Source organism: Mercenaria mercenaria, chromosome 17 (assembly GCF_021730395.1).
Source record: "Mercenaria mercenaria strain notata chromosome 17, MADL_Memer_1, whole genome shotgun sequence".
Taxonomy (NCBI): domain Eukaryota; kingdom Metazoa; phylum Mollusca; class Bivalvia; order Venerida; family Veneridae; genus Mercenaria; species Mercenaria mercenaria.
Genome location: NC_069377.1, coordinates 27,596,159 through 27,614,990, shown reverse-complemented (window position 1 = coordinate 27,614,990; position 18,832 = coordinate 27,596,159). Strand labels below are relative to the sequence as shown.

The window sequence follows — 18,832 nt, the reverse complement described above, 5'->3', positions numbered from 1 at the left end:
GAAGTGAAATTTGACCTTGACATTGACCTAGTGACCTACTTCCATATTTCTCAAGCTACAGCCTTCAAATTTGGACCACTTGCATAGTTTTGTGTACCAAAATAAACTTTGACCTTAAGATTGACCTAGTGACCTACTTTCAGATTTGTCAAACTACAGCCTTCAAACTTGATGCACATGCATAGTTTTGTGTACAAAGAACTTTGTCCTTGAAATTGATCTAGGACCTACTTTCACATTTCTCAAGCTACAGCTTTTGAATTTAGACCACATGCACAGTGTTGTGTACGGAAATGAAATTTGACTTTGAGCTAGTCAATAAGTCTTGAAATTTGGAACACTCAAAAATGGCACATTGGTGGGCGCCAAGATCACTCTGTGATCTCTTGTAAAAAATTTTTTATCCTGCACAATTATACACCATCAAACGAAGTTTTCTTGCGCATTCCTTCTTTAGAATTACTTCCTTTGTGTACTATAAATAGCTTATATCGTAACTTTTTCATTACTAACGTAGGAAAAATCGAGATCACTTTTCTGTAGTACAACATGCATGTTACATCCAATTTTGAGGTGTATTATGACCAATCTCTACCTGGTAAGGATTTCTGTGTGGACTTACAGTTTTTTTTTTTTTTAAGATTAACTTCCCTTAGTTGTTACTATAAATAACTTATATTGTAACTTCTTTATAATTGACCGTAGGGAAAAACCAAAACCACTTTTCTGTGGTACAACATAGTTGTTACTTTCTAATTTTAGGTGTATTTTAAGGTATCTCTACCTGGTAAGGAATTTTTTTGTGGACTTAGAAAAACAAAAGAATTACAATGATTACTAAACAACCACAAAATTAAAATTACATCTGCAAATACAGATGCTAGAGTAAAGAAATTTGCTTTGACGGGCGTATATTGTGACATTCTGGCACTCTTGTTTATTCTTATGAAAAGTGTTGAAAACCTGGTTTGGTGGCATTGCCGCGTTTCTTGTATATTCATTTATTTATTTTTGCTTGGAATTGCACTAACCATGTTTGAAAACATCAGAATTAATTTGTTCCCATATGCATTATAATCTGATGGACTAATGGCAAACAACTGGCATACTCCTTAATGTTGTTATACAGTACATATTTGCCTAAAGTTTATTACATACCTTGTCTGTTGTCCACTTCTTGTATTTTATTACTGCTTTACCATTTTCATTTCTTGTCAATTTGAATACATGTGGGTATGAGTGGTTTTTTATATTGTTTAACTTCAGCCAGTCTTGAAAATCATACACCTCACTTGTCTTTATACCTGTAATAGCATGAATTACCAAGTGATACAATTTAATTTTACCAAATGATATAGGAGCTTTTGCTCCTGTGTTTTAATTGAGATGTCATGGGAGCTATTGTTTTTTCAGAGGATAGTCTTATTCGGATTTTGTTATTTTGCAAATTAAGAAAGTACAAAAGTAATGTTGCGGATTTGTTATTTCTCTCGTCAAGGTCTAACATTTAATACATTGAGTATTTCTTCGAATTGACAAGCCAAAAAGACAGTATTAACTAAAGACAAATGTTTTCAGTCATTTTGTAGTCAATTTATGAAATATTGGAGTTTGTGGGTTTAATTTTTGACATAATTCAATGCTTTATAAAATGGTTTATTTGTAACCACAGCGCTGGTTTAAATCTTGGTAAAACTAGTTCTGGAGAAAATCTATTCATTCATAGAAATAGAGAACACAACTGCAATACTTCCTATGATGGGTTAATTAAGTCGTGCTTGTATCAAATTGTGTTTCCCCCAAAGTTGTTAACCAATGTAAAGTGACAGGTAGTGGCTGCAGTAACTACTTTGTTTTTATGTAGTTTGAATGTTTAGACATGTTGACACATCACAGTATTAAGTTTAATTTAAAGAAATTCATCTTGACAATTGAAATAACAATTTACCAGTTATTGGTCCCTTCTTTGAACATCTTTCAAACCCACCTATTAGCTCATCTAGTGTGAAAATGTTTTCACGTGCACACCATACTGAGAAGCTGTGAAAGTGAAAATAAAAGTTGGTGTAATTACAATGTTTTTTTGGGGGGGGAGGGGATAAAGTTCAAATTCTGACATGTGTATCATGCCTTTCTATGTGTATAAATTGTTTGAAAATCGCATAAATGACAACGTTATCATTACATGTTTGAAAAAAGTGGTTTATTTGGCAAGAACATTAAGTTGGCCATACAGTAGCCATATGTATTAAGTTTTGATCCCACATCTTGTATTTTTTTTTTTTTTTTTTTTTTTTTGGAAATTTATCTTTGAACAGTTAAAAACTAGTCATTTTCGTGTGGTATATCTTACGTTCTTATGACATAATCGTTACATTTGTTTTTATCTTGCCTCCTACAAGTTTCTTGCATTTCTATTGGTCAATAGACGTCAAGTGGAGACAGGATATATTCCATATCCTGCTAGTATATTTCAGATATGAATTTTGATTAAAACAAAATGGCTGCCACACTGCTGGCTTAATTGAATCAAGCTCCAGTGATAGTATCGTTTCCGAGAGTAAATTTAGTGTTTTCTTGCCGATTTCATTCTAGTTAAGTTGAGGCTCATGAAGATTGACAAAAGTTAGCCATAGAAGCTGAATAACTCCGTATGGAATACATGGACGTTGAAATCTTGCTTTGGAAGTTAAATAGTTAAATCATCGTGAAATAAAGGAATTAATATATTTGTTTTTCAGCAGTTTGTTGTAGGATCATTTAATCTATGTGCAAGAAGAAACTTTGCCTTTGATATGTGTTTATAATAATTTTGCCTCTCTGCGCTGAAATAAAAGGTTCTACTATAAATTAACGGGACGAAAGCCGTGTATCAAGACATTTATGACATCGTGATATCCGGTAACTTTCTAAGGGATGGAACAAGAAGTTTTTTAGTGTTTCTAATCTAAACCAGTTCATAACCTGTGTAAATGAGCTTTTGTGTTTTGTGATTTAACCAAAACACGGGTCATTGTGCATTTTATGACTGGTGTAAATCAACTAGTGATGACCAAACAAATGATTTGTAGGATTCCAGTCTGCACTGTAAGTAGCTTTGTTAATTTACAAAATGTGTTGATTACTGTATAGCATGTAAGTAAAGGGTAGTCTGCAAAATAAAATCGTTACACTGCTTGTTGGTAACAGGATACGGGATATACGCTGTCGAGGAAATCCATATCGGGCGAGAGCGAAGCAGTGTAACTAATAATATTCTCAAGTTTGAACCTCTATAAATAAGATCATACCGACTAAATAGCTGATCGATGTCTTCATGCGTATGGCCCACCATCAGGAAAGATAGTTTTACTTTTTTAAATATGTTTTCTTCTACAAGTTTAGCCAGAAACCCAAGAACGTACCTGAAACAGTAAATATTGTATTTTCCTGAAATAATGTGGGGGGATTATTGATTTTTTTATATATAGATGAGGTGTCAGAAAGGGCAGTTATATATCGCTTACTCACAAGTAGTTTTCCGGACCTTTTGTTTTTAAACTTGTAACTTTTTCTGTAAATTCTATCATTGGCAATCTTGCTTTCAAAATAAATCGTGAGACTGATAATAATTTGAAAAAATATATATCAAGATTTTATGAATTACTACATTTATGAAAATTGTAAATATCTCATTACAGTTTTGTCATATTAAGTTCAAATGATGTTTGTGTCGCACGAAGAAAGAAATTAAAAACTTTAAATAGAAGTGACAACTTTCCAAAAAAAAAAAATGAAACCTATTTGAACCCGGACCACAAAAGTAATTACTCTGTCTCAAAGTATTATTGTATGAAAAATTAGTCACCTGTTCTTGTTCTGACCAAGGCAGTTGTCTAGCTGTATGTACAGCGTGTCTGGAATGTTGTCCAACAACAAAAGTACTTGTACCAGGATTGAAATGGTATAAGCTGCACCATGACTCCACTGGAAACTGTCGAAGAAGCCATACAATCCATATCCATGTACTATTGCCCCCATCAGGTTAATTTTCACTTTCCAAATGTTTCCTAATGATTTGGGTGTTTCGTACATCTTTGGAATGGACGTTTTTTCTTGATCCATTGCATCCAGTATAATACTGACGTATTTGGATGGTGTAAACTTTGCCTTTGATATGTGTTTATAATATTTCTGCCTCTCTGCGCTGAAATAAAAGGTTACACTATAAATTATGCTAACTTTAGAAGTTATTTATAAAGATGTGCCCTATTATTTATTGAAAAAAGTATTAAAAAGAAATGAAAAAAAAAAATTGGGAGGGGGTGTGACCAAGGCAAAGTGGTGACCAGGTTTGGGTACACAACTTCACATGTTTATAATAAATGTGCCTGGAAAAGAATGAAAAAAGTTTAATGAAATTCTACCAATTGGTTGGTTTGTTATGTACAAATATGTGGATTCTTAAACTTTTAAAGGGCAATAACTCTAAGGAAAATTTACCAATTAACGAAAAAAATGATGGGCGTCATCAAAGTATGTTGGTTCATATTTATTTCAAGTTTCATGAAATTCTACCAGCTTGTTGCTGAGAAATGGCTGCAGACGTGGATTTTTCATTCAGTCAAGGGCAATAACTCGAAGGAAATTTGACCAATTAAAAAAAAATGGATGGGCATCATCGCAGTATGTTGGTTCATGTTTAGTTCAAGTTTTACGAGTTACTGAGAAATGGCTCCTGACGGACATTTTTAGGCATTTTTCATTAAAACAAGGGCAATAACTCTAAGGGAAATTGATCAATCAAAAAAAAAAACTTGACGGGCATCATCGCAGTATTTGTTCATGTTTATAGGAGAGATCGTGTTTGTATACAAATTCTATTTTTAGAACTGATAAGACAGTGATCGGGTGGGCAGAAGCCGACCGTCCATGTTTTTTGTAAACAGTGATGTTTTTCTAACGGTCTAAACTTTCTTAAAACACAAATTAAATAAATAATTTTTTGATCAATGGAAAGGTTATAAAACAAGCAATTTATTGATTACTTTTAATTGTTATTTCGAAATAAAATGGATTAATTATGAACGCTTAACTTACACTGTTTTTCTAAAGGTTGTGAAAATCACTACGCCGCTTTTAAAATTATATGTCATTTAAAACGGTTATTCATTGAAAAAAGATATTTGGATACAAAAATATGAAGATTGTTTTAGTATTTCAAATCTTTTTGAATTTTGAAAATCCATAAATGAGCAAAAAAGTTATTAAAAATTAAAAATTCTGATTCAGTACGCAAACGGTGTTAAAATCATTTGTTTTGCCAACCACCAGATAAACAGATGTTAACGCGTGACGTCACGGCGATCTCTCCTATTTCAAGATTCATGAAATTCTACCAGCTTGTTGCTGAGAAATGGCTGCGGAAGAACGGACACTGCCATCTAAATACCCCCCTCCCGATTTCATCGGTGGGGGATAACTAGGTGGCTATATCTCCATGAAACTTTATATTGCATGGACATACTCTTTTTTTTTTTTTTTGTTTTTTTTCCCCCATTTGAATTAGAAAGTAGCTGTAAGGCATAAATTGTGTTGCTGCATTATTTATTGTTGAATTGAATGAGTTACTTGTAATTATTTACATGTTTTCGTATCGTTGTATACATTTAAAGATTTTGAGTTTACCTTTATCAAGTTTTTTCTCATGGGTAGCCATTGGTCATAAAATAACTGACCCAACCTATGTTTGGCCTAAAAAAATTTTCAAAGTTTTTGGCCTGACCTTAATTCAAATTGTTTTTAAGGCTCTCGAGGTTTTGTTTAACTTTTTTGACAGAAAGTTGCAAAATTTCTTTAGACGTGGATACAGTTTAAACTTAACAAACTAAATAATTCCTTGAAAAATCCAGTCTTAACAGAAGAATGCCCTCAATCTAGAAATGTGATCGGAAACAATTTTTTTGTTAAGCTTTATTAGTTCTGTTCTTCTTGTCTACCGTTTTGTTACAGATTACAATGTTTAATATTAGTTTAACCTTTTGTTCTTACTCTTGTTTATAAAGTTTATAAGCCCCTACTGGTTGAAAACCAGTTTCGGGGACTATAGGAATGCACTTTTCCGTCATTCCGTCCGTCCGTCTGTCCGTCCGTCCGTCTGTCCGTCCGTCCGTCCGTCCGTCCGTCCGCAATTTCGTGTCCGGTCCATAACTCTGTCATCCATGAAGGGATTTTAATATTACTTGGCACAAATGTTCCCCATGATGAGACGACGTGTCAGGCGCAAAACCCGGACCCCTAGCTCAAAGGTCAAGGTCACAATTGGAGGTCAAAGGTCAACAGGGCTTTTTTCCTGTCCGGTCCACAACTCTCCCATCCTTGAAGGGATTTTAGTATTACTTGGCACAAATGTTCCCCATGATGAGATGATGTGTCATGCGCAAATCCCGGACCCCTAGCTCAAAGGTCAAGGTCACAATTGGAGGTCAAAGGTCAACAGGGCTTTTTTCCTGTCCGGTCCATAACTCTCCCATCCATGAAGAGAATTTAATATTACTTGGCACAAATGTTCCCCATGAGGAGACGACGTGTCATGCGCAAAACCTGGACCCCTAGCTTAAAGGTCAAGGTCACAATTGGAGGTCAAAGGTCAACAAGGCTTTTTTCCTGTCCGGTCCATAACTCTCCCATCTATGAAGGGATTTTAATATTACTTGGCAGAAATGTACCTCATAATAAGACGATGTGTCATGCACAACTTTCAGACCCCTAGCTCAAAGGTCAAGGTCACACTAAACAGTCAAATGTTAACATAGCATGAACAGGGTCTGTTTCGTGTCCGGTCCATAACTCTGACATTCATTAAGGGATTTTAATATCACTTAGCACAAGTGTTCCCCATGATGAGACGACGTGTCATGCGCAAATCCCGGACCCCTAGCTCAAAGGTCAAGGTCACAATTGGGGGTCAAAGGTCAACAGAGTTTTTTTCCTGTCCCGTCCATAACTGTGCCATCCATGAAGGGATTGTAATATTACTTGGCACAAATGTTTCCCATGATGAGACGACGTGTCATGCGCAACACCCAGTACCCTAGCTTAAAGGTCAAGGTCACACTTTGAGATCAAAGGTCAAGAGGATTTTTTTCCTGTCCGGTCTATAACTTTGTCATGCAAAGCAGGATTTAGATATCAGTTGGCACAAATATTCCCCTGGATGAGACAACATGTCATGCGCAAGAACCAGGTCCCTAGGTCTAAGGTCAAGGTCATATTTAGAGGTCAAATGTCAAATTCAAGAATGACTTTGTACGGAACATTTCTTCTTCATGCATGGAGGGATTTTGATGTAACTTGGAACAAATGTTCACCACCATGAGGCACCCTTGTTTTTAGAATTACGTCCCTTTGTTGTTACTATAAATAGATTTTATTGTAACTTTTTTATTACTGGCGGTAGAGAAAAATCGAGACCACTTTTCTGTGGTACAGCATGCATGTTACATCCAATTTTTAAGTGTATTTTGACCTATCTCTACCTGGTAAAGGGTTTCTTGTGGACTTATATTATATAGATTTTTTTTTTTTTTTTTTTAAAGATTAATTTCCCTTTGTTGTTACTATAAATAACTTACATGATAACATTTTTATAATCAGCCAAAAAAATTCAATATGAAAACAACTGTGGGTTTTTATATATGCACATTTTAATCCAAGTGTGTTGTTATAACATATTGTATATGTAGTACAATATTGTTTATACATCATTGACAGATATCAGTTCATTATGTTATACTGCAGTAGAGAAAATTAGGTGCCTTCCAGTAGGGGACTTTGTATTGCATGGCAATACTTCATTCACTTGTTATTTTCTGGAACACTGTAATGTTCATGATATGACTAAAATTTAATTTTCAAGTGAGATTTAGTTTCTAATGGGTTGCCATTAAATCATTAAAATATCTTGGATGGACCCCACCTGTGTTATTTTGATAAATTTTTAAAGTTTCTCTACGTTTTTTTCTTTCCTGTTTATAAGAATTACAAGTTTTTCCACTGTTTCCTTGTTGCTTGTTTATAAAGTTTGTTCTTGCTTGTTTTATGAAGTTTAATAGGTTTTCTGATGTTCTCTTCTTGCTTGTTTATAAAATAGTTTTTCTACCATTTTGTTCTTGTTTCTTTATAAAGTTTAATGGTTTTTATACTGTTATTGTTGTTGCTTGGTTGTAAAATTTATTATCTAGATCATGGCTGAAATGTTGGTGCAGTAGTATTCTTTTGAACTACACCTTTATTGTTCTTGACTGTTTATTAATTTCAAGTTTCAGTACTGTTTCCTTCTTGCTTGTTTATGAAGTTTAATATTTTTTCTGCCGTTTTGTTCTTACTTGTTTAAAAAGTTTTAATAGTTTTTGCGCCCTGTGTGGCTGCATTTGAACGTGAAATTGATCATGAAAAGGGCGCTATATAAATCTGGTATAATAATAATAATTTTTCTGCCGTGTAGTTCTTGCTTGTTTAAAAAGTTTAATAGTTTTTCTACCGTGTAGTTCTTACTTGTTGAAAAAGTTTAATAGTTTTTCTACCGTGTAGTTCTTGCTTGTTTAAAAAGTTAAAAAAAAATTTCTACCGTGTAGTTCTTGCTTGTTGAAAAAGTTTAATAGTTTTTCAACCTTTGTGTTCTTGCTTGTTTATAAAGTTTTAATAATATTTCTACTGTATAGTTCTTGCTTGTTTATTAAGTTTAATAGTTTTTCTACCATTTGTTCTGGCTTGTTGAAAAAGTTTAATAGTTTTCCCACCATTTTGTTCATGCCTGGTTGTAAAGTTTTATATCCAGATCATGGCTGAAAATTTTTTTGAATTTATAAAATTGAATTTTGCAGTGGAGTATTACATGGCATTTTGGTTGAGTGTATAAGTTATGTCAAAGGTTCTTACTTCTGCTGCTCCAAATGCTTCTTTCTCTTCTGTATAAGTTCCTCTCTCTGTGTTTTGTCTTGACAGGTGGCAAGTTTGTCTTTTAATTTCATGCAGACATCACACTGACTGAATCTTGATTTCTATGCAATAGGGAACAAACTTGTTCTAAGATTGTAAGTAAGTATTCCTTAGTACAAAATCACAATTGATTTCCGATTAGTTCTAATATTAAAAACAATTCTATTTTGGCAAATAGTTAATGAAAACATCCCCTATTTTGTCCTTTTTCTTTTACTAAAGCTAGTTTGTATATTATATATCATTACTCTTAAGTGTTACCAACCTTGGGGATTTTAATGTGTGTTAACTGTTTTCTCCATATTAACATCATGTGGCTGTAACTAATTGGTGTTACTTTCTCATTTTGTGCATCCAAACACAGCATTTCATAAACTGCACTCTTTGTTAAACAACATGGAAGGTGAAACCTGGAATGAAAGTTTTTTTTATATCTAATTTGTAATGGCCCATAAGTACATGTATTTTGCTTTCATAATTTCCATATTTATTATTTTCTTGAATTTGTAAATAAGCTGTAGATATATATACTTCTTGCATACCAGACGGGGATTTTCGGTATCTTTACCGGTGCTTGAAAAATCCATCTTACACACCGGGGTGTAAGATGACTCTCGTGCTGTAAATGACGTATTACGAACTACATATATGTAGAAGATTTATGTAGTAACATATATTTTATTTAAAAAACGGAATAAAAATTCAAAACCTTTACAGTTCCTATTGGTTCGGGATAGTATATTTCTCGATTCAAATCACATTATTTTATCAAAAATTCATAACGTTACGCTGCAAGTTATAAAACAAAACCGGAACTAAACTTTGTTATTTGTTTTGAAACGTCATGACGTCTTTCCTGTTTAAGGACGTTGGTTTCCCGCGCTTTGTTTAAATAACTGAAGGTCAAAGGTTTCAGCTCTGTATCTCCTAAACCCCTTGAAGGATTTTCATGACACTTTGGTCAAGTGATCACCTCATCAAGACGTTGTGCAGAATTTATGAGTCAGCCATGTCAGTTCAAGGTCAAGGTCACAGCTAAAATCAAAGGTTTACCATTTCACTATCCATACCAGTGGCGGGGGATTTAGCTGTCTTTCAGACTGCCTTGTTACTGCTGAAAACTGTAACCCCTTGAAACAACTTTCAGTTACAAAATGTAGAGATTTATAACAGTTATTATAAAAATTAACATATCTCTGTTTTTCCGAATTTCATTGCGCTTATTCTACCAATTCAGCAGGCATAGGCACCATAACTATTTCCAAAAAAAATTCAAAACATCATTGCTTCAACTGGAAATAAAACTGAGTCAGGTTAGAATAAAATTTAAGTATCTTTCACATGTATTCTAATATCAAATGTATGCTAGAAAGGCAATAACTTTAAAGTCGGGAAGCCTGAAATGCCACTTTTAAAGCTGGCAATGTAAGGTAAAGTGTATAAGATTTCGCAAATGTCCCAGTAATTTTTAACTTGAGAAATCATTTACTGGCTGATGTCCTGTTTCGAGCATTAAGGCAATACATTCAACGAAAACACTTTGAAACATACAGGATAAAGTGAAGAACAGTAGAGGAATATATGAAGGCTATGCAAATTCATCTGAGGTCTCATGGAAAGAAGCATGTGCCCGTTCCTTAGGACTGCTTGATGGAAAGGTAAGAATTATTCAATTTTTGGTCTGTTTATGATGTTTGTCCATTTTCACTTCGCACCCGACGATTTTAAGGACTATTTGCCATCTTTTGTACGTTTTTTTCCTAAATTCAAGTAGTTTTCAAGTAGTTTCTGATTGTTACAAGATTCAAGTTGTTTTCAAGGAGTAGGCATCAAATTCAAGGACTTTTCATGGCCTGTGCGAACTATGAGTAAGAAAGTTAAAATTTCATTCTTTTATACAACATACAGATTTGTCTTATTTTTACAGAAGAATTATTCTGTAAAGAAACATTCATATATTCTACTGGTTAAAGTATATTTCACCCACCAAAAAAAAAAGAAGAAGAAAAAAACAAGTGCTGTCACTAATGGTGACAAATGCCCCCGCAGCACCTTGACCTTTGACCTGGTGAACCCAGTCAGTAGGGGTGGTGTACTCAGTAAGTACTATCAGCATGTGAAGTCGGAAGGTCCTGGGTGAAGTGGTTCGCATGTAAAATGCCTTCATGCAAAAAGTTAACGTTGGCCCCTGTGACCTTTGACCTGGTGACCCCATAGTCAGTACGAGTGGTGTGCTCAATAAGTACTAATAAAAAGAGTAGGGTCGGGAGACAGCAAACAAAGACTTTTTTTAATGTGGCCTTACATGTGGTAAAAGTTTTCTATTTTGCATTCATTCTTTACATATTGTGGTAGAATTCTCCATTTACTTGAGGCATCCTAGAAACAAGAGCACTGCCTTGCGGTTGCTGACGCTCATCTGATTTATTGGTATAACAGAAAAAATGTCCCAAACATGATTTTCCAGAAAGGGCGATAATTCTTATAAAAAGCAGGATGGAGTTGTTTCTTGATGTACAGGGTCAGCTTATGATGGTGTACAACTGTTGCAAGTTTCAAAGCAATAACTTTTGATAGGTCAGGAGAAAAGTTGACCTAAACATTAAAATTAACCAAGAAATCTGATATTTTTAAGTCCAAAAGGGGCCATAAGGCCCATAATTCTTGCAAGAATCATGATAAGAGTTGTTTCTTGCTGTACATAGTCAGCTACTGATGGTGTACAAGTGTTGCAAGTTTCAAAGCAATACCTTTCATAGTTTAGGAGAAAAGCTGACGTAAATATAAAAATTTAACAGGCAACAGATGAGCTAAAAATGATAACTGTTAGCCTACACACACATTCTTTAAGTTATGTTTAAATCGCGCCAACATTTTCGGACAAGAAAATCAGTGTAATATCCACTAGACATGTATCTACAGGAAAATGAAAACCCCCTCTAGCTACAATATTTAATATTCATAAATCTATTTTATTTACAGGAAATCAACAAAGACGGCATACCAGTCATTCTGTCAGTGGCTAGTTATAGCTCGGTAAACTACAGTCACGTCATGGAAATATTTTCTCAATTCAACAGAAATAGTCCAATGGGGACGAGCATTCCGCAAGTAGTATGTAGTACATTTTAAAAATTAATGTTTTTTTTTTTTTTTAAATGAATACAGTTACAAGGATTATTAACTTTACACAAACATACTCATAAAAGCATATTTAAGTATTTCATATGAACTTCTGTTATAACCCCCAGCCATTAAAAATATACAAAATCACTATAAAAACAACTTGTAACTCATATAAGTCAATTTCTAATTAGCAAATAATCAAGGCCTTCAAGTTGTTTATCGTCTGATTTACCAAGGTTCAGGGTTCAGATGCATAGGAATTGAACCACGAGGGCGTTAGCCCCAGTGGTTAAATACTGAAGCATCTGAACGATGAACCGTGGTAAATTAGACGATAAATAACAAGAATGCCTTGATTGTTTTCATTCTGACATGCTTATTGATATATTTTAATAGATATGATACTGGACTTCGTTTACGCGAGGAGTAATGTACCGAACGTCAGGCGGCAAAATGAGGTCATAAATCTCTCTTGTATCATAGCTCGGTGTTTTTTCTTAACAAATTTGGTGCAGGTAATTCGTATACTCTGAGTACAGAGTGCGGTAACTAAAAGTGTGCAGGTATTTAATACCCGCACGCTAGTTACCGCACTGTTGGAAAGAAAAGTATGCCTGCGTGTCTGAAACAGTAGACTGCGAAGTGTATTTTATTGATTTTCTGCTCTAGCATTGGTTTATTTCACCTGGGCTTTACACATTTGTAAAGCATGGATTTTAGTACACACTGAACTGCTGTATATGGCAATGTGGAACGCCTACAACTACCATATATGACAGGCTATGATACAAAACAGAAAGAACATTAAAACTCTCGGGTAAACGATTTATACTCGGGGGCTACGCCCCCTCGTACAAATCGTTTACCCTCGAGTTTCAATGCTCTTTCTATTACTTACTGGTCCGCGCGTCAACCGCTGTTTATCGCAGAATATATAGAGCTTGATTTTCTTCTTTGTTTAACTGGAAATCAAATCTAGCCATGTTAGAATCATTGGTAAACATTTATTAGTAAAAGATTAGTCAACAAAATTTAACACCATGAAAATAACAGGAGATCACAGAGACATTTGCACCCACAATTGAGCCTTTATAGATGTCATACATAATGCATATTTATAAGCATTAACAGGAATTAAACCAACTTCTTAACTTTTTTCATATTTTTACAGTTATTCAAAAACTTACTTTCGGTTAAGGACGAAAACAGAACTCCTTTCCTGGCTGCAGCAATAGGCACAAATGGAGTTAAACAGGTACCTGCAATTTTATTTACAATTTATTTAGACATTAGACAGCAAACAAGAGCTGTTGTTTTCAAATGGGCGTATAAAAAAGCAGGATAGAGTAATGTTTCTTGATATACAGCGTCCGCTTATAATGGTGAAAAACTGTTACAATAGCTTTGATAGTTTATGAGAAAAGCTGACTTAAACATAATAGTTATATCCAGAAATCAAAGATTGCAAAAGTAAGTACAAAAAGGGCATAATTCTGTCAAAAAAACAATTAGAGTTATGGGGTATGTAACCACACATGCAGATTATGATTATAAAGAAACAATTTTAATTTCAAGTCATTATCTTTTAAAGTACCAAAGATATGTCTATTAATAAAACTTTCGAAAAAATTTAACATGAAAATAATTAAGAAATAATATATCTCATCTAGTGATTTGTTGTTGAATAAATCATTGTTTGGAGTTAGATGTGAAGGAAGTATATCACGAGGGCAGAGCCCGAGTGATATAATAATACGCATCTGAACGACAAACAATGATTTATTCATGAGCAAATCACTAAATGAGATATATTACTTCGATTCTAACACGTTACCAAGGATTTTTAAATACATCCTTGACGACATTCATTAAATATTTGCCCGTTTTCAATCGGTGTCTTTTTCAGCGCGCCGCTATGCCATTTGACGCCATGACGTAATAATTGTGACGTCAGAACAGTGATTTATTGTATAATAATTCACTGTGTTCTGCCTTCTTTGTTTAAGGTAGTAGAGGTGTAATAGAGTACCTCCTTTTTGAAGAGTATTCAATTCCTAACATAAACCCACTTTTACTGCAATTCTCAGGGGGCGTAGGTTCAAGCCCTACTGGGACCAATTTTTTTCTCTCTTATTTTCCATTTTTTCTGGTAAGTTTTTACTTCTTTCAAGACTTATGATTGATTTATTGTACAAAAATGGAAAAAAAGTAATTTGATAAGCGATTTCTTGCTGTTCAAATTGAATTTACTACTTAAACAGAAGGGGTAGAGTTACACATCTTTAAAAATATTAAGTTACATGTGGTAAAAGTTCTCTATTTTGCTTTCACTCTTTAGATTACATATTGTGGAAGAAATTTAGGTAGGTTTTACGTCTGTCCCAAGGTCGTTTTTGAATGAAGTAAGCAAAATTCAAAACAGAAACACAGGATTCGACCTTATTTTTTCTATGTTGAAGTTAGAATTCTGTATCATTAAGTCCGTGTACTTGAGGAACCCTAGATAAAATGATATTCATATTTTTAATTTGTGTTTTATAATTGTTTACCAATAGTTTGATGATTCTTTTATTAAAATTAATGGTAAAATGACTTCTTTGCGAACGTTTTGTAAAGTGGTCATCACTTTGAAATTTGTCTCTACTTGAGCTAGAGGAGATACCATAAGTTATACAAAATTTTGAAAAAAGGGCATGGTAAATGTTGTTAAAAAATTGCAAAGCAGTGCGAAACACGGTCATCTTTAAGAATATACCAAGCAAATGCCATTTTGTAAACATTGTTATTACACCTCTACTACCTTAATAGGAAAATGAATCGGATCGTGTTAGAATTCCAAGTATAACTCCTTTGTGACTTTGACCTTGGGTTTAATGGGCCCAGCCCCTGCATATACTATGTTTGTATGCTGGACAATGAGAACTTATAGTAAGTTAAGCAAAAGTAACAAAGTTATGACAGAAAAACATAGGTTGCCAAAAAAATTTAAACCTTAAAAATAACCAAAGTATAACACCTTGGTGACCTAGACCTTGGGTATAATGGGCTCAGCCCCTATACATACTTTGTTGGCATACTGGACAATGTCTATGTGAAGTTACAGAAAGATATAAGCAACAGTAGAAAAAGAAAGGTTGCTGAAAAACTTTAACCTTAAAAATAACCTAAGTATAAGACCTTGGTGACCTTGACGTTGGGTATAATGGACTCAGCCACAAACATTGTTTGTATACTGGACAATGTTTGTGTGAAGTTAAAGTAAGATATAAGCAATAGTAACAAAGATATGACAGAAAAACAAAGGTTGCCGAAAAACTTTAACCAAGAATGGTCACGCCAACGCCGACACGAGTAGTATTGCCTCCCTATTTTCCAAAGAGTGGAGCTAAAAATGAAAGTATTTCCTGAATGGATTTGCCGTTGCTTTTCCGTTGTTCATTTTGCATGAACACCGAAAAGAACCATTTTATTTCTGAAACAAGAGCTGTCTCTATAGGATGACACATGCCCCCGATGGCACTCTGAATGAATAGTTATGGCCGATGTTAGAGTTTAGGACATTTGACCTACAGACCTGGGTCTTGCGCGCAACACGTCGTCTTACTGTGGTACACATTCATGCCCAATAATTTTAAAATCCATGCATGAATGACTAAGATATGGACCGGACACGCCCATCAATGCACTATCATGAAATATGACCTTTAACGTCTAAGTGTGACCTTGACCTTTGAGCTACGGACCTGGGTCTTGTGCATGACACGTCGTCTTACTGTGGTACACATTCATGCCAAGTTATTTGCAAAATCCATCCATGGATGACAAAGATATGTACTGGACACGAATGCACTATCATGAAAAATGACCTTTAACGTCTAAGTGTGACCTTGACCTTTGAGCTACGGACCTGGTCTTGCGCGCAACACGTCGTCTTACTATGGTTCACATTCATGCCAAGTTATTTGAAAATCCATCCATGGATGACAAAGATATGGACCGGACACGAATGCACTATCATGAAAAATGACCTTTAACGTCTAAGTGTGACCTTGACCTTTGAGCTACGGACCTGGGTCTTGCGCGCGACACGTCGTCTTACTGTGGTACACATTCATGCCAAGTTATTTGAAAATCCATCCATCGATGACAAAGATATGGACCGGACACGAAAATTGTGGACAGACTGACAGACCGACAGACGGTTCAAAAACTATATGCCTCCCTTCGGGGGCATAAAAAAAAAGGCAAACAGACTAGTTTCAATCTGAGCCCTCAGTGTACTGTTTCATTCTAAACAACAACATCAAAACCTAACCTTCAACAATCACCTCCAGCTAAGTTGCAAATGTACATTTTTCCTTTAAGGCAAGACTGGTTCTACAGGCCAAAAAAGAGCGTCTGCTTCAACAACTTTTAGCAGAGACTCTTGGAGCGACTGTAGACGAGGCCTTGGTAACACATCCGGATGAGATGGAGGCAATTAAACAATTTTCAGGTAACCTTGATTCCTCTGAGAACTGTAGTAACATATTCCCATTCCATATGCTTTGATAGTTTAGGAGAAAAGCTGACCTAAACATAAAACTTAACCAGGCAACGCCGACGCCGACAACTACTCAAGTGATGACAATAACTCATCATTTTTTTTCAAAAAATCAGATGAGCTAACTAGACATTGTATCGAAATAAAAAGAAATACCCAGCTTTTTATATACTTTAATATTAAAGGGGAGTAATTACAAAATTTTATAAAAATAATAAAATATACATTTCAAATCAGAATCTAACTCAGTGTAAACGGTCTTTTTGTTCCTTAAATAATTCTCTACCAGAATACACAAAAAGTAAAAAATGTCATTAAATGTTGTTTAAATGTGATTGACCACCTTTAAGCTAACAGAAATTTTTCTGTGAGACTGACTTCTTACAGAGATTAATCAGTAGGTTTTGACCAGTAAAATATTGATAAAGTAATTAAATATTATTGTTTAACATTAGCTAGTATCTTTACATTTTAGCTAGTAGGTAATAATGTTTCTAAATTTGACCCCTGAGAAATATACTATTATTTCATCAGTTACCATAACATGAATAACAATCTTGTTTCAGACACTGAGGTTACCAAGTCGAGAATACCAAGGTGTATTCTGGACTTCCTGGAAAAAGTCAGAAACAGCGAAAATGTAGACGACAATACAAACATCGAAATTGCCATCACCATAAAAATAGATGGAAAAGAAGTTGTCGGTGACAGGATGAATATGATAAAGAGAAAAGGGATAAAAACGATGGAGAGACTAGTCAAAAAAATGAAGACAAACAATGAAGAATAGTTGTAAAATTGAATTAAGAACTGTACTTCAATGTATTACTTAATAAATAATAAGTTCCCAGAAGTGGTTCATCGTAGAAAAACCCAAGTTTTGAGTACTTATGCCTAAGAATATATCACAAAGGCTGTCGGCCTGCGTGATATATTGTTTTGCAAAAGAATGAAAAACTTGGGTTATACTTCGATAAATCACGCTTGAGAACTTGTTTTGATTCTAACAGGACATACTAGTGTCAACAGTTATAGACTATAAGATTCTTTCACTGGTTGTAGGTGCAGATTGGAATTTCTGAGGGTAACTGTTTAAGTGGTTACGAGGCTCCAGCCGAGTAAACGCGTAAACAGTTACCCGAGAGCCGGATATTCTGATCTGCACCTACAGCCAGTGATAGAATCTTTTTCTTGCATATCATATTATACAAAGAAAAGTAAACAAGAGGGCCATGTACTTTAGTACTTGAGCGCTGTAACTTAACGCACTGTACATTCAGATTTTAAAATAAAATATAAATATTTCCCAATCAATGTGTTCAATACTTGGTGACACTCCATTAACAACCAAACCCCAGCGTTGTTACTTATGTTTAAACTTAATTTTATTAGTCAAGATCAAAATTTTCAGGTCATGTCAGTCTGACCGACAACCTTCCGAAAGTCTGCCTTAATAATAGGTTCTTCAACGCCTACATCACAATTTGGCTTAAATAATATTCTTACATGATTGAAAATATATTAAATTTGACTACATGTGTAATTGCAAAATTATGTCAAATGTTCACCAATGTTATGTTAAATTCCGGTATTCCCTGATGGTACCGCGGTATCGTACCACGGTAACCAGTATACCGCTGATGTGAAAATTTATGTCAGTCGTTGTTTAAATACACGTGTAATGTATGCTAGTATGTGTATATGCAGCATAAATGTTGCCTGCTGCACAGTAAATGGGCCTATTTTTTCAAAAACGTGTAACTGCATTTTATTTATAGAGGAACATCTGTTTAAAGTTTAAAAAAACTGTATTCAATTTGTCTTATTAGTATTCAAATGATGCAGTAAAAAATTCACAAAATCAACCAAAAAAAAAATTTGAAAGCCATTTTATGGCTGAAAATTGGCCATTTTTTCATATAATGCGTTAACATTTCATTTTTACACTTTTCAAAAAATGCTAGTACAGTATTAAAAAAAAGAAAAAGCTTGATTTGAATACCTTTAAACAGATAATTTTATTACCTTTAAAATGATGTATAACATTGATGATCACTGAAGCCGTTACATTTTTATGAATATGAATATGATAATAAAGTGACTCGTGTAACACCAGTTTTTAACAAAAATGCTAAATTTTGAATTGAACACAAATTGTCTTAATTTTACATATTCAAAATAATT

The 18,832-nt window shown here is 34.3% G+C and overlaps 2 protein-coding genes across 3 annotated transcripts; one reads left to right on the top strand and one right to left on the bottom strand.

The window, feature by feature from the left end:
• Positions 1-740: 740 nt before the first annotated feature.
• Positions 741-13,790, bottom strand: LOC123524917 (uncharacterized). Of its 2 annotated transcripts, XM_053529326.1 has the most exons (7): positions 13,293-13,790; positions 9,245-9,389; positions 8,920-9,041; positions 3,848-4,186; positions 3,291-3,404; positions 1,949-2,040; positions 741-1,304 (listed from the first exon to the last, which is right to left on the bottom strand). In XM_053529326.1, exons 2-7 carry the CDS (start codon positions 9,344-9,346, stop codon positions 1,141-1,143), a joined length of 933 nt encoding a protein of 310 aa, XP_053385301.1. In that variant the 5' UTR covers positions 9,347-9,389; positions 13,293-13,790; the 3' UTR covers positions 741-1,140. The 2 variants fall into 2 exon arrangements, with proteins under 2 accessions (XP_053385301.1, XP_053385302.1); XM_053529327.1 differs by lacking the exon at positions 1,949-2,040 and having other exon boundaries at positions 1,169-1,304.
• LOC123531622 (uncharacterized) lies at positions 10,496-17,958 on the top strand. Its single transcript, XM_053529328.1, has 5 exons — positions 10,496-10,637; positions 11,962-12,093; positions 13,277-13,360; positions 16,471-16,600; positions 17,215-17,958. Exons 2-5 carry the CDS (start codon positions 12,034-12,036, stop codon positions 17,436-17,438), a joined length of 498 nt encoding a protein of 165 aa, XP_053385303.1. The 5' UTR covers positions 10,496-10,637; positions 11,962-12,033; the 3' UTR covers positions 17,439-17,958.
• Positions 17,959-18,832: the final 874 nt, after the last annotated feature.

Excerpts from the sequence above, each read along its gene's own strand:
- LOC123531622 (XM_053529328.1), top strand. The coding sequence starts at position 12,034 with ATGGAAATATTTTCTCAATTCAACAGAAATAGTCCAATGGGGACGAGC. Across the intron at positions 13,361-16,470 it reads GCACAAATGGAGTTAAACAG|GCAAGACTGGTTCTACAGGC; the intron begins GTACCTGCAATT and ends TTTTCCTTTAAG. Across the intron at positions 16,601-17,214 it reads GGCAATTAAACAATTTTCAG|ACACTGAGGTTACCAAGTCG; the intron begins GTAACCTTGATT and ends ATCTTGTTTCAG.
- LOC123524917 (XM_053529326.1), bottom strand. The coding sequence starts at position 9,346 with ATGCTGTGTTTGGATGCACAAAATGAGAAAGTAACACCAATTAGTTAC. Across the intron at positions 9,042-9,244 it reads CACACATTAAAATCCCCAAG|AAATCAAGATTCAGTCAGTG; the intron begins GTTGGTAACACT and ends CCTATTGCATAG. Across the intron at positions 2,041-3,290 it reads ATCGATCAGCTATTTAGTCG|CTTCTCAGTATGGTGTGCAC; the intron begins GTATGATCTTAT and ends TCACTTTCACAG.